Source organism: Orbicella faveolata, unplaced genomic scaffold, assembly GCF_042242905.1.
Source record: "Orbicella faveolata isolate gen_17 unplaced genomic scaffold, um_ofav_v1 contig_2, whole genome shotgun sequence".
NCBI lineage: Eukaryota > Metazoa > Cnidaria > Anthozoa > Scleractinia > Merulinidae > Orbicella > Orbicella faveolata.
This window is the reverse complement of record NW_028301547.1, coordinates 19,244,938-19,272,765: the sequence shown is the minus strand read 5'-3', so window position 1 is coordinate 19,272,765 and position 27,828 is coordinate 19,244,938. Positions and strand designations below refer to the sequence as shown.

At 39.5% G+C, this 27,828-nt stretch overlaps 1 protein-coding gene across 2 annotated transcripts; it reads left to right on the top strand.

Moving 5' to 3' along the window:
- The first annotated feature begins 201 nt into the window (after nt 1-201).
- Nucleotides 202-27,790, top strand: LOC110058925 (cholesterol transporter ABCA5-like). 2 transcript variants are annotated; one of them, XM_089290125.1, is made up of 29 exons: nt 693-832; nt 1,724-1,789; nt 2,306-2,424; nt 3,568-4,122; nt 4,982-5,298; nt 6,000-6,055; nt 6,511-6,690; nt 7,490-7,596; nt 8,532-8,651; nt 9,634-9,772; nt 10,452-10,542; nt 11,410-11,549; nt 12,843-13,012; nt 14,197-14,385; nt 15,001-15,387; nt 16,012-16,284; nt 16,795-17,079; nt 17,861-17,998; nt 18,219-18,344; nt 19,421-19,512; nt 20,175-20,337; nt 20,774-20,941; nt 21,445-21,617; nt 22,635-22,710; nt 22,984-23,078; nt 23,581-23,697; nt 24,169-24,413; nt 25,182-25,237; nt 25,800-27,790. In XM_089290125.1, the coding sequence occupies exons 4-29, from the start codon at nt 3,616-3,618 to the stop codon at nt 25,905-25,907; spliced, it is 4,518 nt and encodes a 1,505-aa protein (XP_089146251.1). In that variant the 5' UTR covers nt 693-832; nt 1,724-1,789; nt 2,306-2,424; nt 3,568-3,615; the 3' UTR covers nt 25,908-27,790. The 2 variants fall into 2 exon arrangements, with proteins under 2 accessions (XP_089146250.1, XP_089146251.1); XM_089290124.1 differs by lacking the exon at nt 1,724-1,789 and having other exon boundaries at nt 202-832.
- The last annotated feature ends 38 nt before the right edge of the window (nt 27,791-27,828 follow it).

Sequence of the window (27,828 nt, the reverse complement as noted above, 5' to 3'; positions counted from 1 at the left end):
GAAATTTGAAAAACGGTTTAATTTGGTACAGGAGCTCTTGATTGTCATTTGTACGTGCATTAAAAGAATCGAATTAGCATATAGGGTCATGTAGGAATCAACGAATCACGACAGAAAACAATAGAAACGTAAATTTTATCATATGACCACATACGCACATTGTGTGACGTATTTATATCTTTTTTTAGCACATTGTGTCACTTCCATATTCGTATACTCGTTTCCAGGCTGCTCTCATACCTGTTCACCACAAAACCCCTCTTATAAAAGGTTACGGGAATTGGTGACCCGTTGTGCTTTGTTCACCTGTTGTAAACGATTTAGTCCGCAATAATGGGCATTTTACTTCAAACGAAATATCTGCTTCAAAAAAATTTTCACATAAAAAAACGAAACAAGCGGGAAACTTTGCAAGAGATTCTCATTCCAATATGGTGGATTTTGCTTCTCCTGCTCATAAAACTTAGCGTGCGAACGAAGGAGCTGCCGGCCGTGACAGACAGTGAAATACCCACAAATAATGTGTCCACGCTGGGGTTGTCCAATTTACTACCGCAGGGCAATGCAACCAGCAAGCCAACAATCGGTTTTGTCATCAACAACGTTCCAAACGCTGATCGAGTGATGGAGCTGGTGCAAAACGCATCTAATGGCGCCGTGACCTATCTCCAGTTTAACAGCACCGACAGCATGGCGAACTATTATCGAAAGTACAGCGAAGGTTCAGGCCTGCAACTAGGGATTGAATTCGCGAAAAGCAAGAACAAAGGCGTTGCTTACACGATCCGTGTCCCTGTGAAAGCTGTTCCGTCGACTGAAAACAAACTTGCAGGTGAGCTGAGGATGAAAGTCCGGGGGGTGGGGGACGGGGAGGGGGCAACTCCCATATAAGAAGTACAGGGGTGTTCGTCATACCTTTCAGGGGTTAAAGAAGCGCTTTTGGTATCTCCTAAGGTGTTCAGCCACAAAAGCTGCACAGCAGGAGGTTTTGGGGTATTTTTTAAAAATGTGTTATTTTAGAATTGGTACCTCCTAGGGGTGAAAAGAAATTTCAAGCCATGCCCACATGACAGGATCTTGTTACCTTTTAGGGGTTCCTTTCAAAATTTCCAAATCACTTACACCAGTTGTCAGTATTTTTGTCTGCTGTCTAGACTTGAGATGACTACGTGCCTAAAGGCCATTACCAGGTCACCAGGTCCATAAGCTGGATATTCACAGGAAGTGCTAACTTTGGTAATGTGTTAACTTTGTGTAGGGGTTAGTGAGGGAGCATATGAACTCCCTTATGGGGTAGGTGGCCCTCTGGAATTTAATACTAAGAACATATGGGCATGCAAGGGGCGTAGGAACATTTTTTAGTGAGGTAAAGGAACAGGTAGACTTGCCACAAGTCGACCTAATGAGTTTCAGGGCAGCATAGCTAATTGAACAAAGAGAGCTGCGAGGTGTTAGGTTGCGAAGCGGTGGAGCGAGCGAGAAAGGTGTGAGAGGTTGACTTGTTTGCATTTCTGCGGCAAAAATGAGGAGTGGCGTGACTCTCAACTGGTGTCTCAGATTACATTTGTGAGTGACAGAAGTTATCAATACACTGCTTCACTCTCTGCACTTCCAATCAACAGTTTAACTTTTAATTGAAATCTTAAATGTCCAGCAACTGTTGTTCTGAACAATCGTCTCCTACGTAAGACCCTGAAATCTGGGGTTTCACTAACGTTTTCAGATTGATCTGCCCACTCACCTGCCCATCCATTCAGTCATAACATAGTCCAGAATCAACAACTAAGAGGTATTTAAAAAATAGTAATAATAATTCAAAATGGCCTCTCTCCGACTCCCCAGAGATTTTTTCGTCCCTATTATGGTTGTTTGTTTGTTTACTCCCTATTGAGTTGTTTGTTGACTGCAGAGCAATAGTAAAATGCAGACTGCAGACCACGGGTAAACTGCTAACTGCAGTCTGCATACTTTTTAAGTATACATGTTAACATTAACAATTTTCTATTGCTGAGAGCTAACCATAATCTGACTAACCTGGACATTTTTCAGACTAACCATAATGCAAGTGTGCACTCCAGTTAGATTGAATATCACTTAGCAAATTATACTGTATTAAATTCCTGTGATAGTGTGTCTCAAAAAAGTTGTTCCATGAATGATGGGTAACCATTCATGGTCTGGTTTCTGTTGTGAAGATCACACATGTAATGGCTTACATCACTACAGAATTCCAGTCACATATTTTAGCTGGTCATTGTTGTAGTTAACTTTGACAATAATTTTGCTGCTTTTTATCTCCTTTAAGACCAAGGCAGATGCCATGATATATCGAGGTTTTCTGACCCTAGTGATTGTCCTGCCAATTCTTACATCATACTGAAAGTTGCTACCATACAAGCAAGTATTGATGCTGCTATTACGAAGGTGTGATACCATTTCGGTGGTTGCCTGATTTACATATATAATGTTTTGCATTTCAAATACCTTATTTTATATTTTATTTCTATTTATGTCAGTTTAAATTATAATAATTAAAAGGATAGTTTTAAGATGATTTCCAGTCCATATTGTGCACTCTCAAGAGTTTGTTTATTTTTTTTGTTTTGTTTCATGCATGTTGTCACAGAATGTGAACATTTCGCAACTACTCACATAAAGTAAATTCAGTTTCATGTCAACTGCTGTCATGGGCACGAAGCGACATGAAACTTTATGTTTTGTTCTTTCTGATATCATTTGATGAAACAACTTTGCAGCTGTAAAAATGAATGAAGCAGTTGGAAAAAGAATTTGAAAGCCCTTAAAGATAAGGGTTGTGGTTTGTGATGAATAATATTGATTTGCATTCTATCAAGTGAGGTTTTTGTATGTTTATAAACATTAGGGTTGTGAGACTATGCAGTATGGACTGGAAATCATCTTTAAACACAACTGAGATATGTAAAGTAAAATATTACTGACTAAAGGCCTGTTTACAAGGAAAGGGTTACTCTAGAAGGCGGGTTACCCTAGCAAGTGGGTTATCCTAGCACTCACACTTTTCCTCTTTTTTTCTTCATTGTGTTTACAAGGCAGCTAGGGTTACCCGGGTAGGTGGGTTAACTTTTTCCGTTGTGAACACTCCAGGTAGGGTGAACCCGCCTACCTGGGTTAACTTTCTAATTGTTTCCAGACCCTTTGAGCGTAACCGTGCATTAAGTTGTGGGGTTACCCTACCTGTAAAATTTTGCTTGTAAACCCAGGCTATCTTTTGCCCTCCAGCTAGGGTTAACCCACTTGCTAGGGTAACCCTCCCTCCTTGTAAACAGACCCTAATGCAAAGTAATTTCCTTTATTCAGTGACTGACATAAACCACTGACCACTCAATTGGAAATTAATAAATGTGTCAGAGCGTTTGTAGCCATTCTTAAAATTTTACCTATGATGCTTAAATCGTCATGGAAGAGTTAACAGGTTGTGCACTTCAGTCTCAAATGTCTTTTAAACTTGCTACCATACCTGGGTTTTTGAAACAGAGATTTCAAATAAAGATTGTTAGTTAGGACCTTTTTCTTTTTCATTTCAAGGTTGAAGCCAATTTGCCTTACTACATTGTGCCAAACATCCAAACAAAGATGATGCCGAAAGAGTCTTACACGCCGTCTCTACAAGGATTTTCCTACACTGTGTTGATTTACATTGTGATGGCGTTTGCACCTTATGTCACTGTTCTACTCATCAACTTGGTACAGGAGAAGGAGAATAAGCTTAAGGAGTTGATGAGAATCATGGGCACGTCAGATGTCGCCTACTGGTTGTCTTGGGTCATTACCTATGCTGTGATCATGTTCTTTGCCGTGCTCATCATGAATGCCATCACCATACCAGGGGGAATATTTGGCGGGAGTAATTACGTTGTGATGGTCATAATATGTTACCTGTATGGTATAACCATCATCATGATATCCTTCATGTTCACACCATTCTTCAAAAATGCCAAGAGCGCAGGTCTCTTTGCGTCATTAATAACGACAATATTTGGTGCAATCGCTATTCCTCTGATCATCGTAGATGTACCCAACCCTGTGAAGTGGGCATTGTCACTTTTTTCACCGACAGCATTTGGTCTTGCTATTTCACAGGTAGTGTGTCAAACCGCGAGTGCTAAATATTTTGTCAATCATGTTAAAATTCTCTAATAGCTCATGGTTTAAGAATAGTTTTTATGGGAGGGAGGGTTCTTAGTTAAGGGGGGCTTTTTAGCCTGACACCAAGCCTAGTTCACAATTCACTTGGGATGTTGTTGTCTTGTTGGTGAAAAATGGTCTGTTTGCAGAGGCTGGCAGCTCTACAATGATACTTGTCCATTGTTTGGGAAGTGGTTTACTTGATGAAATGTCCATCATCATCTTTTAGAATGTTCAAGGTGGAGGAAATAGGCATTAGCAAACACAAATATTCAGCAGTTGGGAGGCATCTAGAGGAACATGGTCTGCCTAGGGATAAGAAATTCTCTGTCTTGAAAAAAATGCAGATCGATGTTTGATTGCTTAATTTTTGAAATGCTCCTCATTAAGGAGTACAAAAAGACTCTATTCATGTCAAACATTTTACTTGACTCTGTGTGCAAATACCTGACTGAATCACATTACATTATATTAAAATATTTTTTCATGTCTCTTAGGAATTCTTTTACAATTACATTTGCACAGTTTTGATCATCTTTGACTTGATAAAGATGTTAAGCAAATGTTGAAACATTGTTATAAAATTTTTACTTCTTTAAACTTTTAACCAGATGGTTTTAAGGTTCTCAGCAAATATACAACTGTAGCAAAACCTCTTTTACTACACAATTTATAAAACCCTAAAAATTCAAAATGAATGTAAGACATCATGCCATTCAGGAATCCTCTCTACTGGGTTTACAAGTTTACAAATCCCACAATGTTATTTCAAAACTGCAACCGTGTTTCCACTTTTTTCCTTTTATATTTTCAGGCTGTTGACCTGGAAGGTCTACATTTTGACAATTTGACCACCAAGGGAACATTTCCAGCCATCAATCTCATCGTCATGTTGATAGTTGACGCTGCTTTGTATTTCTTGTTGGCACTGTACTTTGATGCAGTGATTCCTGCTGAGTATGGTCCACGGAAACCCCCGCACTTCATCTTCATGCCTTCTTTTTGGAAAAGTTTATTTCCTGCAAAAGACAAAAGGAATGTTCCTGCAAGACAGATGTGGGCAAGAGTGCAAGAGGCCTCTGATGATATTGAGGCCATGCCAGCAGCCATGCATGGAAATGAAGTAATAAGGTATTGAAAACAAAGGTTACCATGAAACCTGTATGAAATGGACCGGACTGGAACCCTTATTATGAGCAGTCTTTGGTATTACACTGTATCCTCTTGATGTGGTGTTATGTTTTTTTTGTTTTGGTTTGGTTTTAACCCACGAAGACAAAAGAAGAGAGAGTAGAGGGACAGATCAAAGGTTAAAGTATTAAATTGAAATGAGATGAAATGCAAAAATTATAAGGGTATTTCAAAAAGGCTATTGCACAACATATCAGATCCTGTTTTTTTAAAAGCAGACACCCTATATTAAGTGGACACTAGTGAGGGTCCTAAGGGTGTCTCCTTAATACAGGTTTCACTGTATTTGTTCAGTAGAACAGGTGGGGGCCATCACAAAACAAAATTTCACTCATTGATAACAGCATGAAAAATTTAAAATAATTGCATTGAAGTGATCACAACTCAAAGCAAATGTATGAGAACCAAATTAGGGGTCTTTAAAATTGGATATCGAGTTTAGATTGCACTTGAATGGAAGAGAAGAGAACATCATTGCTCTATATTGGTGAGAGCCTGCTCAATACATTTTCTAAAAAGCAAGTCAGTAAAGTCCTGCAAATTAAACATGCAAAGTACAAGACAGTATTTCATTATTTTGCAATTTGTAGTTGCTGGATGAATACTTAAAGTTTTGATTGTCAGATTTTATTTCCTTTTAGCATCCACAAATTGAGGAAAGTCTACCACGGAAAAGAGGATGTAGTGGCAGTTGATGGTAAAGGATTATCTCTCAATTTTCTCATTCAAAAATCAGGAATCTTGCTTTTCCCTTCTCTGCTTTGGCACTTTTTATGTGCATGATTAATAAAAAACTGTAGGTGTTACAGTAAGGACACTCTTGAACCCTGAACACTTAACATTTTCTATTAATGACTATGGAATAAAGGCTCTTCTTACAATGTATAATATAAGCATTTTTAAAGTGTAAAAACACTAATTTTATACTCTACTTGTTAAAAGGAAGAGCAGGCACATTCTATGGTCACTAAAAAAGTATAAAAACTAACAAGTGTTCACAGTTCAAATGTTCTTACTTTAAACAATCTGTAAAGTAAATGAACTCAAAAAGTCTGATAAGCCCTAAGGAAGTTCACCTGTTGACCTAAGGAAGGAAGTTCTATCTGTGGTACATGTAATTCCAATGCCAGTACACTTGTCATGCTCCTTTAGGAGTCAGTATGGACATCTACGAAGGTCATGTGACAGCACTGCTGGGTCACAATGGAGCAGGCAAAACTACCCTGATTGCTATGATGACAGGAATGGTTCCTGCTTCTGAAGGCAATGCTACTATTTATGGATTGGACATCACAGACCCTATTCAGATGCAAGAAATAAGAAAGCTTATTGGTAAGCTAACAAGGCTCTCGTGCCATTCTTTAATGTCTTAAAATGTTCATGTACTTTTTAGTTTCTGATAATCTCTATGTGAATGACATGATGCCCATATTGTTAGATGCCTACTGTGGCTGCTGTAATAGCTCCTCGGTAGACTAGCTTTGTATACTCACAGTTAATAGAGGGGAACAGTTATTAAGCCTGGCGAACATCAAAGGAGCAAACAAAGATGCCAAGATTTACATTGGAAGGTCCACAACTGTGCACAATCTTTTGTTTTACGTTCATGCACTATGCATGAATCATGTTTTACAATCAAATTATTGGTTTGTTCTTCAGTCAGAAGTAAACAGCTACTGAAGATTACAGGGTTCTGTGCAAAAAAACAAACACCAGAAAACATTTTTGGGCTTCGTAACCATTCCAGTCTATTAACAAAAAGGGTATACTTGACCACTTCATTTAATTTTTGTTACTTTCTTGTTGAGAAAATGATAACTGGAAAACCTGTTCCAATCTTATAAAATTTTAAAGCTTATAAAATACTAGAGATCATGCCATGTTCATGTTTTATACACAATATTAAGCTTAGTTGTAGATGTGACCCCTTAGTAGGAAATCAACAATTCTTCTTTTAATCAAGACATGTACTTATTGTTGAAAACACTTGTGAAGCAATAAAGTTTGAATTTTCAATGAAAGGATTGTTCTGATGTTATTTTTATTCGGCATATGGTAAATTTTTAATTAAAACTTTTAAGCTTAAACTGATGTTTAATTTTTTTTTTCTGTTGTTTCTTGTTTTTGCAAGGTGTTTGCCAGCAGCAGAACGTGTTGTTTGATTTCATGACTGTGAAGGAACACTTGCAGTTCTATGCTGGGTTGAAGGAAGTAGAAGCAGAGGAGAGAGATGATATGGTAACATGATTCATTTTGGCTTAATCACAACGATAAGCTATTTTTGAAATGTCAAAAGTCTAGCATAGCTCCAAGGTTTAGGAGAAATAACATAGAAGTCAAGGGATGAATAAATTATTTCTTCTTGTTTTAATTCCCCAAAATTCAGTCTTACCCAAGTTCACAAAAACCTACCTGGTGGATGACAGGCATTAGTGGACACTCAACATCCTTGACATCTACTGTGCCAATCTCAACTTGCTACTACAATGGAACCCTGCCTTACAGTCACCTTGTTAATACAGTCACCTCATTATCAAGGCCACTTTATTTTATCCCGGCAAAGCGCCAATGCATTTTGTTATAAGAAAACCCTGTTAATGCAGCCACCCTGTTAATACGGCCAATGGCCACATTTTGAAATCCCAACCTGTATAATCCTTTATGTTTGTTTTACCCCAGTTATACGGCCACTCAAACCAGCTATGTTCATCTTTCCATTGTTCATATTTTATACACACTGATTCAAGTTTAAATTGTTTTAAAAATATATCAGCATTCCAAATGCTTATTAATGAACAGTTGTGTAGAAGAGCAATTGTGATATATCTGTTAAAACATCACTCAAGTTAGACCAGTGATGAAGTTTGACCCTACCCCGTTAATCCAGCCACCCCGTAAATATGACCAAATTTTCATGGCCTGTTGGTGACTGTATTAATGGGGTTCCACTGTATCTGGCTTCATTGCTCAGTCAGAAGAACAATGCAAACCCTTTAGGGAGATCAAGAGAATTTATCTCTGACTGTCTCATGTGGTTTGCTGTTTCCTTAACAGGCCTAACCTTGGGAAGGAAATTCATGGGTGTATGTTCAGGACTTAAGATGTTTACTATTAATTTTTCATTCCACACACTGTGCATCTTTAACCTTGTTTACTATGAATTTTCATTCAAGGTGAGTTCACTGTTGGAGGAGATTGACTTGGCTGACCAACAGGACACTTTGTCAAAAGATCTGAGTGGAGGCCAGAAGAGAAAACTTTGTGTGGGCTTGGCGCTTATAGGAGATCCAAAGGTACGTATCAGTTGTTATTCTGTACAAGCATGGGTTAGAATAATTGTGTGCAAATGAAAAGTTTTAAATTCAAAAGTTGCTGCATGATGTCTCCTGGTATTGAGAAGTGAACTCAACTGAAAAAGGTGTGCTTTCTGGTTTTGACTGACAGATTTCCAATGGTGGCCAGGCATGAAGTGGGAAAAAATAGAATATGGTGAAAATAAAACCAAAAATCATTTCTTTGGCCTTCGTCTGACAAAGTTGCATACACAATTAATTAATTGGAATAAACATCATTCAATTTCTAACTTCAGAAGTTAGTAAGATTCTCAAATGCTAAGAACTTTCCCTGGAAGTTCACTTCTCAGGGTACTAAGTACTAGGTTGTCGTATTTACTTGAAAATTGATGAAGAACTGATTTATCCTTAAAGTATCTATGCATAACAAAGTAGACAGGTGGTTAGAAGAATGAAAATCGTCATCTTATATAAGTGGATTATTCTTGCAATGCACAGTGTATCACTAAATTCTTAAAACTACATGTACCTTACCCGGGAGGAAAGACTCCCTTATAAAAAGGGTGGGGTACTCGTGAGAAGTTTTGAAAAGTACCCCTGAGAGGTACCGAGATCCTGTTTTGAGGGCGTGGCTTGAAATTCTTTTCAACCCTAAGAGGTACCAATTCTTAAACAGCACATTTTTGATGAGTTGTGAATGCGACAAAAATGAAAAATCAGTTGATCATCAAACTGATCTCCTCCCATATTTCCAGTTTGGCTCAATACCCTAAAAGATACCGTGGAAACTCCTGCTGTGGACCTATTGAGGCTACAAACCCTAAGAGGTACCAAAACAGTTTTTTTAACGCCTAAAAGGTACGACGAGAAACCCCATCCTTTTCATATACGAGTCCCACGCGAGTGTCTTAGGGATAAGGAATGCGTCGAAAATAGTAAATAAATGAGATTTGACGCTCATGTGTTTATTCTCACTTTTAAGGTGGTCATTTTAGATGAACCTACAAGCGGGATGGATCCATATTCTCGGCGCCTCCTGTGGTCTTTGTTAAAAGAAAAGTGCAAAAACAGGGTGGTCCTCCTTACGACCCATTTCATGGACGAAGCTGACATTTTAGCTGGTAACGCAGATGTTGAATTTTCCTATTTTTCCTTATAGATCATGGACTGGTTTTCTTTGTTTTCTTCGTTTTGATGTGATATCAGCGTTTTTGGGACCTAATTTGATTGACTCATCGAATTTCAAGTTGAAAGATTTCTAACACACAATTAGATTATGAGCTGAAGATTTCTATCGCGCGATAGTTGACGAAGGCCCAGCACAAGTCAACTATCCCGCATAGAAGTCGAGAGGGAATAATCTAATTGTTTTAGTATAAATCTACTAGTCGTTCAAACCTTTATCTAAATCCTCCTCATAGGCACTTCGAAAACTCCAAGAAGCGGCCGTCATTTTGTTAACAAGGGTACACTGCTACGCTACTCACTATTTATCACAGAATAGATAGCGAGTAGCGTAGCCAATCAGAGAACGGCATTCGTGATAGAACGCTAATAGATTTATACTAATAGTCGTTAGAATACTGTAGCAATTGCTTTATTTAATCTGAAATTTTGATTGACGTTCTTGGTTTCGTGCATGGCTCGATTATCGCTGCAGAACTACTCTGGACCCTGAGGAAATCATAACCTGGTTTTGTCACTGGATGTGCCTGTCAGTGAAATGCTAATCCAGGTTATCAGTTCTTTAGACCAGTGAGTCAGGGCACTTTTTAAGTGATATGCTTTTGTTTTCTGCAGATTACAAGGCTATTTTATCCAGAGGAAAAGTACGCTGTGCGGGAAGTTCACTTTTTCTCAAGAACCGCTTTGGAATTGGATATCATTTGAAGTGAGTGTAGTAAATATAGCGTATTGTAAATAACTAATGTCATGTAACGTACTGTAGTTAGGTAGTGTCGTATAAACTGTCCACAACCCTTTATTTTCTTGTAATGTAGCGCAATGTACATGTAGTTAGATTTACAGTATGTACTGTGTTGTTAGTAACAAGCATTGTATTGTAAGTAAATATAATGTAAAATATGCAGTGTGACAAAGAAAAAAACAAAACCGAAAAAAAATTGAGGTAAGTTCTGTAACTGACTCTTTGAACTCGAAAGGTGGATTTACTTAGAAGAGCGTAAAGTAAAACGAGCGTAAAACGAAAAATAATTTTGGAGAGAGAGAAAATCTAGGAACTTAAGCGACGGTGTAAAAACCAGAGAGTAAGAACTACGGAATTTTTCGTAAAAGGTCATCAAAAAAGGCCAATTTTGCGGCGAGGTTTGTTTGTTGTACATACGTGAAAACATTACTTGTTCATTGCAATAAGTAGAGTAGCCACTTCCACAAGATAAATTTACTGTTAGTATACAACAGATATATTGGCTTTCTGTAACGAATGCCGTTCTCTTATTGGCTACGCTACTCACCGTCTACTCTATTGGAGATAGTGAGTAGCCTAGCAGAGTGCGGCTGTTAACAAAATGGCGGCCGCTTCATTGCGTTTTCGAAGTGTCTGGGAAGAGGATTGTCTAGGTTGTTGTTTAAGTTTTGAATGACTAATTAATAGATTTATACTAAACTAAAACAATTAGATTATTCGTTCTCGATTTCTATGCGTGATAGTTGACGAGCGCGCATAGAAATCTCGAGCTCATAATCTAATTGTTAATTATATCCAAGAAAATGTATCATGTTTGCAATTTTTCATTAGTATGGCACTAGCAGAAGGTTGCGACACGCAGCATTTGACTGAGCTTGTTCAAAGCAAAGTTCAAGGAGCCGAGGCTATTCGTCACCACGGTAAAGAAATGGCGTTTGCTTTGCCCATGGATCAAGTATCACGATTCCCAGGTAACTAAAGTTACGTTTTACCTGAAGCAGTTAATAACAAGGCAATAATCATAACATGTTCGTTTCCTAACGTCACTTAAAGGGACCGGCGCTGTCACCGTTTTTAGCAAGATTTTCGAAATCTCAAAAACAGGTATCGATCTTTGGAAGCTGAACAACAATGGTTTTATTTTGTAGAGCAGTACTCGACAAATGATTAGAACCCACGAGGAAGTGAGGATGGCTAACGATGGCGAGGATGGAAACGGATTGTGATATGGATTTTTGAAAAAACGTCAGGATGTCAGTTTTTCAAAGGTTCAATTTTGGCTCGAAAATCGTTGAAATTTTGCAAAAATGTTGCTGCGGTGTGGACTTTTTTCAAGAAATTTTTAGTTAGAGCTAATTAAGTTCTTATTATATAAATTTAGGGACCATGTCGTAAATTTATAACAGTTTTAAGCGAAAAAAAAAAAAAAAAAAAACGTGACAGTGCCTCTTTAATATATAACGGCTGGTAAGACCTTGTTATCCCAGCGTGAACCACTCTACATCAAGTTCTTGCTTTGTTTAACATTCCTTCAAGAATTTCAGTGGACCTGCACCTCATTTGAACAACTACCGTATAAGCTCTCTCGTTTATAACCCCCTACAGCTTATAAGCTCCCCCTGGTTATAGGCCCATCTACCTGTGAGCCGAAAATTCATTCGGTTATAAGTACCCCGGATTTAAGCCCCCTCTAGCTTTCCTTGTTTTGAATTTGTTCTTCATGGATAGACGCCGCTCCCTCTATAAGCGCATCTAAAAGCCCTTACAAGTTGTATAAGCCCAGGGCGTATACGCGGCAGTTATGGTATTTTGATTCTTTTTTGTTAATCTGCACCTCTTTGTTCTTAGCGCTAGGGGTGTTGTTTGTGTTCTTTATCTATTGTTTCTTTTGGCCAATTATAAAGAACCTTGTTAACGGTACAGGTCGCCCCTAGAATCTGAATTTCTTTGCTCTGGCAACTTTTGATTTTTACAACAGACTTCTTACAAAAAAAAAGAAGAACGAAACAACATTTCGAAATTTCTTCCACTTTTGACTTGCTGGCAAAATTTTCATCTGGTTTGATAGTAATGAGAGTTAACGTTGGCTGTCACGCAATGTATCTCCCCATTGCGTGGCAACCTTGAGTAGTGTACGAGGCAAGACAAAATGAACAAAGGTCAATACGTGTAGCAGACTCTTTCAAATGACCTGATACAAAAACATACCACCTCGAAGCGTCTAAATTCTTGATACCTTTAGTTGTTATTGTTGCTCCCTGTAGAGTTACTCGAGGCCCTGGAAGATAACAATGATAGTTCTGAGGTCTGCACAGCCCCTTTACTGGGCGTGACCAGCTACGGTGTTTCCATGACAACGCTCGAGGAGGTTTTCCTCCAACTGGAAGAGACAAATGAGGAAGATAGCGAGTGTTCATTAGAAGACGAACCTCCGGTAAGCTGAAAATTTTCAAGGGTGACAATTGTGTGGTTCGACATGGTATTTAAAAGTAGATGGTATAGGCAAATTGTCAGGCTTGATATATTCGCTACTCCCTGAGAGTGGAGGCAATATAGGGAAATTCCGAATTTCATTTTGCCTCTGTGTCAAAACGGGTCTTCGTGGGGAACCATTCATATGGAAATGTGTTCCGCCTACTTTTTCATTTTCATGCAAGTCATCGAACTCATTTTCATATGAAAGGTTCTGCATGAGGATCAACCTCTTTCCCAGGGTCTTTTCCCTGGCTTGGGGGAAAAGACCCTGGGAACGAGGTTGCATGAGGACTCGTTTTGAAACAGAGCCACAAGGTAACTCGGACATGGCCTATTCTGTAAGCTCTGTCATATTGGCTTTCCATTTTTAGTGAAAACATGATACAGACATAGCAGCTTCCTTGTTTGCTGGTCTGACCTGTCACGCTCAAAAAATCAATCATTTCTTAGGAGTTCTAGTTTCTTGTAGATGACCTTTTAGCGTTTGAGAACAAACGTGACTGTAATTGGGCTCTCAAAGTGACGGCCTTCGAGACGATGAGCCTCAAGACGAAATCCGATAGGAAATCGAGCAATTTCAGTTTTTTATGGACAAAAACCTCGTACCGGAATAACTTTAGGTACATTACAGCCCTTTTTGCATTTTCTAAAAGCTAAAGATATAAATACAGTTGCCTGAAATAACACCAAAAACAATTTACCCTGCAAACGCGAGAAGATAAATTTCAAAGTTCAGAGAAACTGTCGTAACACAGGTAAACGTTCATCAGTTTCATTTCATCGATTCTTTCAAGCGTTTCATATGAACTTCGAAATTTGTTTTTGACATTTGTTGTTATAAATGATTTCTTTTGAGAAGATATTTATCAAAACAGTCGCACAGAAGTTTGAAATACAATGTAAATAACCTTGGTACAAAGTTTTTGTGCTCTTGTTACTCGAACTTATGGTGGATTCCTTCTTAAAACTCTTTGGTTTGGAGCCAGAGGCCTATTGTTTCTCTCCTTTTGGAACCAATGCCATCGTTTTGAAGTTTATGTCCATTTTTCTCTCGTCTGTTTCACAATTCACGAGGCAGTACCGATATTTTTCAAGATGCTTCAAAATGAGGTTGATCTCGAATTGTTTATTTTATTCTGGTAGACGGGGGAGAGTAATCAAGATCTTCTCAAACCTACGGATGCCGTCAATGTTGAAGACGGGGGCTCGAAAGTGCCAGGGTCTGTCAATGCATTGCACAAGGCAGGGGTGGAGCTAAATAATCCGGAACTAAAGGAAAGTACACAGAAACCGGTATGGAAGGCAAAACAACAGCTGCTAGGGTTACTAATGGTATGTTATTGATCGTAGATAGAGTAGAATGGCATGGCGTGACTTAATTTCAACTCAGAATGCTGCCAGAGGCAGCGTTGGTCATGTGATATCTTTTAACCAATGAGAGCAAGGATGTCGTACATCGTCAAGGCTAATACAACTTTTCCGCGCCTTTCGCGGGTTGTACGTTTTCCCGCGGTTTTCGCAGGTTGTACTTTTTCACTTCACTGGCAGTATTATAATAGAGTCAGTTGCATCATTGACAGTCTCGGTACAGTAGTTGTGTCTAATCCTCAATGCCTGCTATACAATGCAGCTTAGATGTTCAAATCGCTGCAAAAATAGGTAAATTTGCCAGCACTGACTGAGGCATTTTTTATTGTGATCCTTCTTGTAAGAAGGAAGAAATGTAGGGTTTATAAATCCGTTGTTGTTGTTACTACTGATTCTTTAATCTTTGTTGCGACTGGTTCTTTTAAGGTGTTTAGATTAAAAAAATTTTTTCAGACGTTTATACTCTTAGGAAAGGTATTGACTAATCCATTGAGACGAGTCAAGAGAATTTACATGTTTACACAAGGGATTTTAAAAGATTTGAATTAAAATGGCTCCCTTCTTCTTATACTTTCACAGATTCGCTGGTTAATGACAATTCGTACCCCAGCTAAGGTGTTCTTCCAAGTTATTGTTCCTCCCATTCTGTTGATCGCTGGTCTTTCGATACTCCGTGGAAGTAAGGACAAGGAAACGTCGGCAGCATCTGGACCACAACCCCTTGAACTGACACCTGATTTGTACTTGAAACCAGGAAGTAACGCAGATTATGCCACCAATGCTCTTCTACAGAACTCGACCAATCATGCCATGGGCTACGTAATGGCTTACTTGGCTCAATATAGTGTTGGTACCGCGTTGGTATCTTCTATAAAGAGTGTGTTGAGCAGTTCATCTCATGCTTTGTATAACTTGGGATTTAACATTCGAGAGTTTCCGGCGGACTCCAATTTGTTGCAACCCAGTGTAAGTATGTTTTCCTTGACTAAACTTACAGCGGTAATTAGAGCAATAAGTCACAATTTTTATTTTTTACAGAATTCAAATTATATGCGACCAAACTTTCTGGTTTGCATGTCCGGACGTTTCCAGTGGCGAATAGAACAGCATTTTCCACAATTTCCAGAAAAAGGGAAAACGAACTTAACGAAATTTTCGAAAATTTCTACTGGAAATTTCTGTTCCTTTTGATTTTCACCCCGGAATTTTCGGTTGGATAGTTTGCATTTCGGAAATTTGACAATTTTCGGATTTTCCAAGGACATTTTCGTATCATTTTCCCCCGGTTTGAACCTTGAAGTCCTGGAAATTTTGGTTGAATGGAAAGCGCCCTTAGATTGTGGGTTTTACCCTCAAACTGAAACACGCAATCTTATTGCAGTGCAAGATGTCCCAGATAGGTGTTACAAAACTATTGTAAATAGTATTGCGAAAGGGAAACGAGTTTCAGTTTGAGAGAGCAATGGATTCGTCTAAGTGATGGTGTACACTACTTAAGTCCAGTGCAAGTGTGCAACTTGAACCTCGAAGACATACCCTTGGTTATTTAGCTTGAATTAGACTATTTTTTTCACCTCATCTTCTTTCCAGGATCTTTCTTCAAGTATCGAGATGCGATACAACGACACAGCGGTGCATTCTGTACCTCTTGGCATCAACATCATTGGATCCATTCTAAACATGAATGCGCTGAAGAGTCAGAATAAAACACCTTATCCACTGGAGACGACCATCCTTCCATTTCCTGGCCTCAAACCAGAATGGACTTACGACGCTACGGCATTCACGTCCATCCTATTGATTGGTTTAGCTCTCATTGTTATTCCAGGCGGCTTTGGTATTTTGGTTGTAGCAGAACGCCAGGTAAGAATAAATGAAAACTGCGTAGCGCCAACGTAGATGAATAAAGTAACTTTATCTTTTTAGTCGCTAAAATATCGTGAAATGTCCGACGTTTCGGCATCGTTATACAACAAAGAGGTTTGTCGGGCTTCATACCCTTTCCCCATATTAACTATGATAATTACAGCGGAGAGTTTTTACTGAAAACACGTCATTTACTAGTAAAGAAGCTCAGTCACGGTATTTTGAGTCAGTTTGGCCTCCTGCAAAATTATCTTTAAATTGAAGGAAAACTGAAAATAATATTTTATTGAGATAGAAAACCCCAAAAGGGATAATAATAAACCATAAAGGAACAAGGATGGTTAAGGATGGAGAAGATTAACACGGATTACAAACGACGACTTTGAAAAATGTAGGCTAAACTTTTAACGCAAACCGTGACGTAACTCCTTTAAGTGTGTGCGTCTCATTGGTTCGTTTCCTAATGAAGATTTCATGAGCATAATCAAAATTGTTTTTGGTTTGCAGGAGAAGATTCGTCACTTACTAAGGGTGTCTGGAGTGTCGTCATTTGTTTACTGGCTGGAGCTCTTCATCTCTGATGCCATCATATTCCTCATCCCAATGGTGTTAATGCTGATACTCATCCCAGCCTTCCAGCTACCCTCGCTGTCTCCTGCCCCCGCCATGGGCTGCCTGGTGATGGCTTTGCTCCTGTACCTGCCCTCGGGGATACTGTTCTCCTACCTTATGTCATTCCCGTTCAGTTCGTGGGACGTAGCCCAGCAAGTTTTGCCCAATGTCTTCACCTTTGTAAGTATAGCGCGAGTTCATCCTGGAAAGTCATGCAATGATTGGACAAATCATTACAAATGATACATTGTTTGTCTTGACAGCGTTACATGAGGTACAGAAATTGGACTTGATAATCTGTAGAGGTGAAAAACACAAACAAAACGTGTTCGTGAAATTCTGCATTTCTGTTTGAGATACAGTAGAACTTTGCTATCCTCGAAACATTTTCCCTTGAACATACTTGCCAGTCACTTACTATCGGCTTATGGCTGAACCCCCGAAAGCATCTCGAACTATGTTTCAAATAGCGGGAATCAACTGTATGTACAGTAAGTAGACTCGGGTAGTACATTTACCCTGCAAACGTCAATAGCTCATTGGATAGTAGGACTTCAATCAAAGGAAATCAATCATAGCCAGTCACTGCAGTGGTTAAAAAAAAAAAAATCAATACTAGAAGAAAAAATGTGTAATCCATAACATATGTAATCCAGAAAACTTGTAATCGAGGTGGGTCTGGAAAAATATGTAACCCGTGGCAAGCAAAAGGAAGCCGTGACGATTGCGTGTCCATGGCAGCGCGGGAAAGAATCATAAGAGCTGGTGATCTGTGGCAAGTACAGATAACTATTGTGTGATCTGTGCAATACGCGGAAACTAACGCTACGTAAACAGCAATCTCGTTCCCAGGGGCCACGATCCTTTTGGTTAGCAGTAACCTTTAGGCATGTTCAGAAACCGTTATTGAACTTGAAGAGCATATGCGTAAAACCTCACTCTTTTGCATCCTTTTTTCTAGGCTGCTTTAATCCCATTCATGTCGGTGTCGTTAGTGGATATGACAGCAAGCCGTGATACAGCTATTATCATTCACTATGTGGCTGTATTTCTGTTACCTCCTTATCCAGTCTTCGGAGCTTTGTACTATATCGAAACCGTGAGTATTCTTAAAGGAAGATCTTTAAATACTACCAGACGTTTATTTATCTCAGAGTTTTGCTGTAACATTCGACAAGCTCATTTACCTTGGGTGAAATTGACTCGCTTAGAAGAAAACTCCTCGGAGGGAATCCTTCATTTGTCATACCGCAAGAATGCAAATCTCTTGTTTTCTTGTTCTCACCAGAACTTAATTGTTTGTTTGTATGTTTGTTTAGGTGTACAGGTACCAGTCCGCTATAGCGTTTTTTACAGCCAATGGTGGATCAGTTGATGTGCAAGTCACTGCAAGTGATTACTTCAAATGGACTAAATACAATGGCATTCCTGCTGCATTGATTGCTGTGAGTTCTTACGACAATCCTTAAGCGTTGTTTTGTTACTGTTGTGACGGGTTGGCCTATGATACGACTATAGTCGAACCTCCAGTTGCGACCACCTCTCGTAAGCGATCACCTCTCCTCAGCGACCAGTTCTCCAAAATACCAAAAGATTTCAAGTCAAATCACTAGATTTGGAACCTCTTGCAAGAGACCACCTCTCGCAAGCGACCGCGACCACTTTTAAAGCTAAAAGTTTGACATTTTATTTTGGTTTTTTACCTCCCGTGAGCGACCTCTTGACAGATAATAGAGCGGAAATTGGATAATATGGTGTTGTAACATTATCGGATTCCTGGTAGACAACGCCTTAGATTTAGTAGAAGTTCCTTGTTCATTTGTGAATGTGCTAAAACTACAACCAAAGAGACACACACAGTTACACACGCGTTGTTTTGTTACTATTGTGGCGGGTTTGCCCATGATGCGACAGGTATGACTGCCGTACAACTGCAGTAGAAATGCAGAGACTGTTCAAGAGAGGATGAACGTTAGAGAGTTAATTCCCTAGTCCACGACAATCCGTCTTAAGTTATTTTTAGATCAATCCCGGTTGCGGAAATCTTAAGAGGGTCTGGAAATAGCAAATCATTTGACGCGGATTTTGCTCATGTAGAAAGGCCAAACGGGTTCACATATTGTGTTTTGCCTATGACAGGAATATTGTGTGATTGTAGTGTGACTGACAAGACTGTAGTATAACTGTGCTATGAATATGGGATGCCTGCCTGTGACCTAGATTGAGATTGATATGACTGTGTTTGGAATGTGGTGTAAGCACGAGCACTAAAGGATTGTGTTTCGCCTATCACGAGAATGTTGTGTAGTGTGACTGCCAAGACTGCAGTGGAACTGTGGTTTAGCTGGTTAGACTGTTGAACGACTGTTGAACAGTTGAACGTCATTCAGCTAGACAATTGCAGAACGACTATAGCTCAACCTTAGTATTGTCTTCGCGTATCTGTCTTTACTGGGTTTTAATTAATATCTCATTGCCTTGTATTGAATGATTACTTAAAATTCTGGTTTGTTTCTCTCAGCCTGTCTTTCATACAATCCTTTTCGCTGTGTTGATCTATATTCTGGACCAACGAAATGTCGCCGGTAAAGCCATGTGCTCTTGTACTTGCAGGTATGTTGAGTCATAATGAATAACCATATGCCCTATATATTCCTAATAGGGGCTAACTTTATTGCCGAGGGAGAAGAAACCAGAAAAGGGAACAAGAAAGTCTTTGATCACTTGCTACGTGACGAATCCCATGACCTCTGGAAAAGATCTTTCATTGCTCGGAGCCAGGGCCGAGCAAGTCCTGGATAGCATCTTAAACAGAGGGTCCGATTATCCCGAACCACCCGTTTATCACATACAATTCATCCCGCACCATATTACCAGTAAGTCTCGTACGGCCCGTACTTCGTGTTAATCCCGTACCGCCTGTGCGTGCCGTAATCCCACACGACCTGTACTCTCCAAATAACCAGTGACATATACGGTCCGTACCCTCTGTTATCAGTTAATCCCGTGAGACCCGTACGTCCCGTTAATCCCGTACGACCTACGAAGAGTGGCTCCCATATGACCAGAGGGTGGCTTGAGTCCCCTGTCTCTCGACACGTTAGCTTGCCCTTGTACGGGCATCTCTCAACACGTGGCCCTTATAAAGACAAAATACTATAATATTAGAAAAGAGGAGAAACAAAAGCGTGTTGAGGGATCCTTGTGGGTTTCTAAAGCAGGCCGCAAAGAACGTTACCTGCTTTCTCCGAGTATAGTTGCATTTACTTTTTCAGTGGCAAGAAAAATGGCCAAATTGGTGGAAGTCCGAACCTCGTGCGATCTGACAGCGTTCGGTCACCGGAACCAGAGGACGACGACGTACGAAGAGAGAAGGAGAAACTGTTAAACAGAAACGAAACTTCCATCGAAGAGTCCTCTTTCTCCGTTATAATCAAGGCAAGTTCAAGAGCGCAAGAGCTCGATCAGTCACAAGTTCCTCCCCCACCCCCGCCCTCTGCATTGTGCCAGGGTTTCTCTTTGCATTATGCCAGGGTTTCTCTAGTTTCCTACTGGCTCGGCACGCAATCTTATGTGTGACAAACCCAAAGACGGTCTTCGTAGAAGGCTAGGGTTTCCCAGGAATTTGTTAATTCGCATTTATACATCTCAGCAGAGGAAATTAATATGAAAGCGGGGTGACTCCATCTACCGTTCCGGCCAAAAATATAACAGATAATGATAAAACACATGGAATTTCATTAGGCATAGACCTCTCGATCTTCGAGTCTAACCACATCGTGCCTCTGTTGTTATCACACCCACTACAATATTGGGGTCAAACACCAGCAGTTCCAACAAAGAGCTAAAGCTATTATTTAATTGCGTTGTTTAGGGGTTGTGGAAGAGATTCAACACCGGCAGGAAAGCCAAAACAGTTGTCAAAGACCTGTTTTTTGGTGTAGAGCGAGGAGAAGTCTTTGGACTTCTTGGACCAAACGGAGCTGGGAAGACAACCTCTCTGAACATGGTAACTGGAGACCTTCCACCAACAAGGGGAAAGGTAGTATACAGTTACGATTAAGATCACGTGTAAAGGCAATAAAACTTGTTTGCATAGTTACCGTAGCCAGATCACAGGTGACCAAAGCGTACGGGATACAGTTTGTATGTATAGTAAGAGTTTCTATGGATTTGAAATTCAATCTAAAAATCTGGGAACTATCCCCATTTTTCCTTTGAAAAGCTACAAGAAAGTTTAAAATCTTACGTGGTATCCTTTTTCTGGCGTTGGAGCGCTTCTGTGTGCGATATGATAGTTCATCTCGTGTTTATTCTATATAGGCGCATAAAACAGGGGTATAATTCTTCTGGACCGATATGCGCCTCTAGTATAAGAAAGGGCGATCTGAACTGGACCATGTTATTCGAATTTCTTTGTACTTTTAAGCGAAGTATCATTAGTCAATTTTGAAAAACTGGTCAACAATTCGTTTAGCTTATTGTGTAAGCGATATTTTTTATGTATTATGTATTCAGACTCTGTTCTTTGTTTTCCTTATCAAGATCTATGTAGCGGGTTATGACATGAGCAGACATCCATTTGAGGCATTCCAACACATGGGCTTCTGCCCACAGGCAGACGCACTCTGGCCGATCGTGACACTGCAGGAACACCTTGAAGCCTACGCCAGGATCCGCGGCGTGCCATGGGGTGAAGTCAAACGACTTGTCGGGCAGTAAGTTGAAAACGTTTCAATGCCTACTGATAGCCAAGGCTAGTCAAGGCAACGTATGCCAGTTGGCTCCGACGAGGAGTTGACGCCCAAAACGTCAGCTTCAGACTCACTTACCTTAAAAAATTGAAGTTGATTATTGAGCTCAGTATCTCCAAAAATAAAAGCAACCAAGTAGTGAGGGGTGGGGGGGGGGGGGGCACTTTCTTTATTGCACTAAGGGATGCTAATCAAGCTTTAAGGGGGTTGGAAGTCGTGTTTTGGTTCTGTCTAGCAGAACATTCCATTTCGGTCAAATATTTACAGTTGCTATGCATGGTACAGTTTTGAAGTAGGCCGCACATGGAAACTAGTTTTCAAAAATAGGTACACGTATAGATATTCTCCTGAAAAGTGAGTAAATTCCTCTTAAAATAAACTAATATATAATATAACTAATTAAAATGGAAATAAGCAGTGGTACAACCAGGGAGTGGCTACTCGTCCACTGTTTCCTGATCAAACTTGAATTTAGAGGTGTTGGTTTTTTGTGGGGGGTGGAAAACCGGAGAACCCGACGAAAAACCTTCGGAGCAAGGCGAGAACAAACAACAAACTTAACCCACTTATGACACTGGGTCTAGGGGCACACTTCTCGAAAGCCCCGGAAGCTTTTTTGGCCCGTAAAGCCATTTTAAATCTTTTTTTCTAATCTTTATCTAAAAATAGAGAGGGGTATACGCCTGAAACGTCTTCTATGAAGGGAACATCTGGTCATACTAAGAATATGTAAATAGAACAGCTCTGTAATCGTAAGGTTTGAGGTTCTGCTACGGCTTTCCGGGTGCGAAAACTTTTCGGGACCCCCGGGTCGGAATCTCCGAGAAACAGGCCCCTGGATTCAAACCCAGGCCAGATTGGTATATGGTCAGCGCTGTACTACTGAGCCACTCCTGCTTTCCGTTTGCAAAAACCGCTTTTTGTATTTAGGTAATCTTTGCTATTACTGACGACATTTTTGTTTGTTTGTTTTTTTGTTAGCTATATGTCAGCTTTAAGGATTACAGAACATGCTGGGAAGAGGTCCAAAGATCTTTCAGGAGGAACAAAAAGAAAGGTTATCATTTATTCCTTTGGCTTTTTCCAAACTATTTAACTTTGATTGTTCCAGTTACGTTGTATGCAATTTTAGCATCGTACTTCCTGGTCGAGGCAGACTTTCTCCTTACCTGCTGTCATACATTTCTTGTAATGTAAGTTCAGAGATTTTAGTCTTTCGTAAGTCAATATATCCTTGATGATTTTCTTTATTCTCAACACTTGTATGTTTGAGATTGTATTGATTTGTAAGGAGAAATTAACAATAAAAATATTCGTCTTGCTCATACAGGTCAGTTTTGCCATGGCCATGCTTGGGGACCCTGAATTGCTGTTACTTGATGAGCCCTCCACTGGCATGGACCCATCCGCGAGGCGTTTCCTATGGTAAGCAGCCAGCTACCGACATGAAATGACGCTAGGAAAAAAGTACCTTGGTTGTGAAAAACTACCGGCGAATATTGGCAAACTGTCCAGCATTTTGCTATTTTCGTGCGAAAATAGCTGTCAAACGTGCCCTGAATATTTCGCGCCGAATCTTCTGTCACCCGCCGGAAGCGTTTTGCTGTTTTCGAGCCAAAACTTCCAACACTCACGGGGAGCTTATCGCTGTTTTCGCGTCTGAATTTTTCGCGAATACGTCTGCAGTCCATGGTCTGCTTTTCTTCGCGTCAAAAACTCTTGTCATCCACGGGATGCGTTTTGCTACTTTCGCGCCAAACCTTCTGTCGTCCGTGACAAGCTCTTTGTTGTATTGGCACCCTAAAAAAAACTTTTCTTGTCTGCGATCTTAGTTCATTACCATCTTCACCAACTCCTTTCAAAACGAGTATTTTTCTAAGTGTACTAAATGTTTCACTTTCTCTTTTGTGTCGCTCCCCCTGATTAGGAACACCATTAGTAAGAACGTCCATGGAAACCGGGGGGCCATTCTCACCACTCACTCCATGGAGGAGGCAGACGCCTTGTGTTCACGAGTTGGTATTATGGTCAAAGGTCAACTGAAGTGAGTCACTATTTTGAATATCATAGCAGAATTTAGTTAGTTATAACATTTGAAAGCAAAGATGCTCAACTGCGCATTGTCACCGATTGGCCTATTTCGATAAAACTAAAGAAACCACATCAAGGCCAAGGGATGAAAAAAGTTGTCTTTTGTCTTTGGAGCCAGGTTGGAGTTAAATATGTAGCAAGTGGCTTTTGCTCCAGCCATTATGAAGACTTTAGTTTGAATCTTCTTCTAAAAATTGCGTGGTCAAAATCAATTAGAAATTTGTTTGTTTGAAAACTGTACAACATAACATCAACCAAAGCAAGTTAAGTTCGCACAATTCCCTCTCCAGTCACTTTATTTATGGCCTCTACTTAAATTTTCATACTCTCTAAGAGGTTATATGGATTTACCATTGCTATTATTTGGAATTACAAAAAGCCAGTCCTTAAGAACCTGACCAATATATCACCATCCTGCCTTTAGGTGTCTTGGCTCGACGCAACATTTAAAGAGTACTTATGGCAGTGGCTACACTTTGGAAATCAAACTCACTCAAATCCAGTCCCCTAAACCCCCCACGGATGATTCGATGGAGCGGTTACACAATTACGTTGTAGAGTTGCTTCCAGGTGCCACTCGGTCCGAGGAGTTCGGTGGAAGAGTGATATACAAGGTCCCGAGAGAAGGCGTAGGAGCGCTATCAGTAATCTTTAACAAACTCGAAAGAGGTATGGGACAAACGTGGCAGTAAATAATGGGATAGTGTTAACCCAGGAGTACCAAGTTCAAAAAGCAAAAATTGGAAAAAGAAAAAAAAAAAATCTAAAATAGGGACTGGGCAAATTGACCGGATGCAAGGACAATTTTGCTCGCCTGGTTTGACCTTCTAGAGGAAAGTTCTTCCTATAAGGAAGTTTAGTTCAAAAAAGGTTGCCCTCCTTCTGAAAACATTAATGAAACCCTTGCTAAAATTTCATTTTACAAAAGTATAAAAAAAAAAAAACAGCAGTAATTGATAGCTTTCGTGGATGGATGGTCACACACCACATACCAAGGAGTCATCCACAGACTTAAAGTCAGAATGGTTACATACCTGGGTTTCATCCAGAGACATGCAGCCGCAACTATTTGTTAGATGTCATAGTGTTGAGAGCGGTCGACTCCCATCAACGTGGTCAGAACTCGAATCCTGCCTGGTGTCATATGTGGGTTGAATTTGTCAGTGGTTCTCGTCCCTCAGCCTGCTCTGAGGCTTTTTCCCTGGATACTCATGCTTTCCTCCCTCCTGGAAAATCAACATTTCTTAATGTCTCAGTTCTACCAGGGTAGAGGATCTGCTTTAAAACCAGCAGGGAATGATGCAGCTTTCCTCTATGAATATTGCAATTTATTGTTTCATTTTTTTTTTTTGTGCTGTCAACGTCGATGAAATGAAAAGGTGAACTGAGTCCTTTTGTTTCGTTATTTAAGCGAGTTTTCTTTGCTTGATTTTCCAGGTAAGGAAGAGATCGGGATAGAAGAGTACAGCTTTAGTCAGTCAACTCTTGAACAGGTAGAGTTTTGACCTTTATTAACTATTTCTTTCTTTCTTTATTACAAAAATATAGCCATGATAAAAAATCTGAAGAACTCAGTTATTTCGTTGACTTTCCGGTTTCTCCCTGATGTTTAAACTTAGTGAATTTTAAACTTGGTAAAAATTAGAAATCGTAACACCTCTTTGGAAGCCATCATTCAGTGACACTTAACCTTTTGATCAATGTCCAACCTCTCCTTACCATTTCATAACAAATTCAACTCGAAGTCTAATATCTGTTCTAAGGAACATAAACCTGCTGGGTTAAAATTGTTTTGAAGGAGAGATGTGGTAATCATCGAGAATTTCGTGAACAAGTAATCGATTTATAACCCAGGAGTAATTCATAGATGCAACTTTGCTACATAGTTGTATATGAGATAACCCCGCTCCTTCCTTCTTTTCGGGGATTTAAGTATATTTCTGCCCCCTCCCCCCTCCTTGTGAGGCCTAAAACTAATGCCCCTACTGCCGGACGGTACATACGGTTAAGGAACGTCTGTATTTACGTTTTCACCGACTAAAACAATATCCGTAGGTTTTTCTGGAGTTTGCACGCGAACAAGATGACGATAGAACCGGAGCCAAAGACAACCCAATTGCAGACGAAATTATGGAAAATGGCGGCGATCACGTGACAGTCTAGTCTAGTCAGAATGTTTATATTGGCATTTCGAAAATGGCGGCGACAAGTTTCAATCTAGTCTAGTCTAGTTTAGACTAGTCAGCATTTTTAAATTTTACTATGACCACACGTCTCGAAAAATATAACCTAGCGTTGTCAGGTTTATCGTTCATAATCCATCTCAGTTTTGCTTAGTCCTAACTATAATTCTTTTTTTTTTTTGGTTCATAATAACCCCTAGGTGTCATTCTTCACTATTATACTATCATTGTTCGTAATAAAAAGAAGTTTTGCGCATCGTAAAAATTACTTGCTTTCTCGTGACGGTAACCATGAGAGTGTTACTCTTTTTATTATAAGACTGAAGAAATTACTTCATTGTGATTGGCTGAGAGAGCTCGCCAATTTATCGGTAATTTTGCATTAATTTTTAACGTGCGCTCCTTCGTAATTTTTAAAGAGGGTAGTGCCAATTTATACAAGCAAACGCATGAATGCTCGAACACTTAAGGATTTGCACTTCTCGTAATATTTGAAAATTCTTTCAGATTGTACTCCCCTCAAGGCTCGTGCAATTTGGAGAGAACTTTCAAATATCACTTGTCATATAAATCCATATTTATTGCACTCGCGTTGATACAGTAACCTATACAAATCGTCACTACCCTCTGTTTTTAACATTATTTCGAGATGCTCGAAAACAAAAGCGTTAGATGTATCAGAATGCCCAGTGAGTCTAGCAATATGCAACGAAATCTTAACTAAGCGTGTGATGATGATGATGACGACGACGACGACGACGAAGCGACGACGACGACGACGACGACGATAATGATCACGATGTTGAAATTTTATTTGAGTGTCAAGCGCTGATAGCTTGAAATAACAACCCCTTACTAACGTGGGAACACCACTTGCTGTGTTATTTAGGTAATCAATTCCACGTTGAGTGTTCGACGTTGAGTCAATAAAGTTAATTACGACTCAAGCACTACTCAAACAATGTTAGGAACATATAACATGTATGAAAATAAGGACTTTATTCATTATATTCAATAAGGTAATTGCTTCTCATATCAAATTGCCGGACAAATCATACGTACCCTTAATTTTTTTACCCTTTTATATGTTTTTATTGAGGGTTATTATATCTGAATGCCATAATTTTCATGCATTTTTAAAAAACTTACTTAACACTATCTTAACTACCAAAACCAGGCTTACTCTTTGGAGTTCAGTGTTTTTTCCTGTTTTGTCCTTCCCTTAACTTTAATCCAATTTTAGAAACCTTCACCAGTCCTTCATCAACTCCTTAACGATAACTCGGTTAAATCCCGAGAAGATGACCTATATTATTGTTCACACTGTTTATGGTATTTGGTATGTGGAACCAAAATTGCATTTCAAACTTGCGAGGGGAGCACACCTTGGTATTGAGTGGAGGCTGGCAGAGATCGATCGATCTTCGAGTATAGACTTCCCTTACCTCAGACAGAAAACACTGCATACCAGATACATCTCAACCCTTCTGATAACGATGAATTACAGAAAGAATTTGACTAGTTAGTTATTCCAATGAAAAACTGCTCGTTACTCAAGTTTATAAAGACTTGCCTTGCTAGTTGGCCCATAAGAGGTCGTGTATTTTTAATTAATCAATCAATCAATTTATTATTTATTATCAATCAGTCAATCAAGCTGTCAATCAGTCAGTCAGTCAGTCAGTCAGTCAGTCAGTGAGTCTTATATTATCGTCTTGGGAGCTAGTAAGCTACTTAAATCAACGTATGTATTTTAAAGGACAAATGTATGTAAAAACATGAATAACACGTGAAAATTGTATATTGGAAATAATATAGTGAGTGACTGAAGTGACTATTATTAAAAACAGTTATACAAGATAACAGATTTTTAATCGTTGTTTGTGTCTGGTTTTAATTTA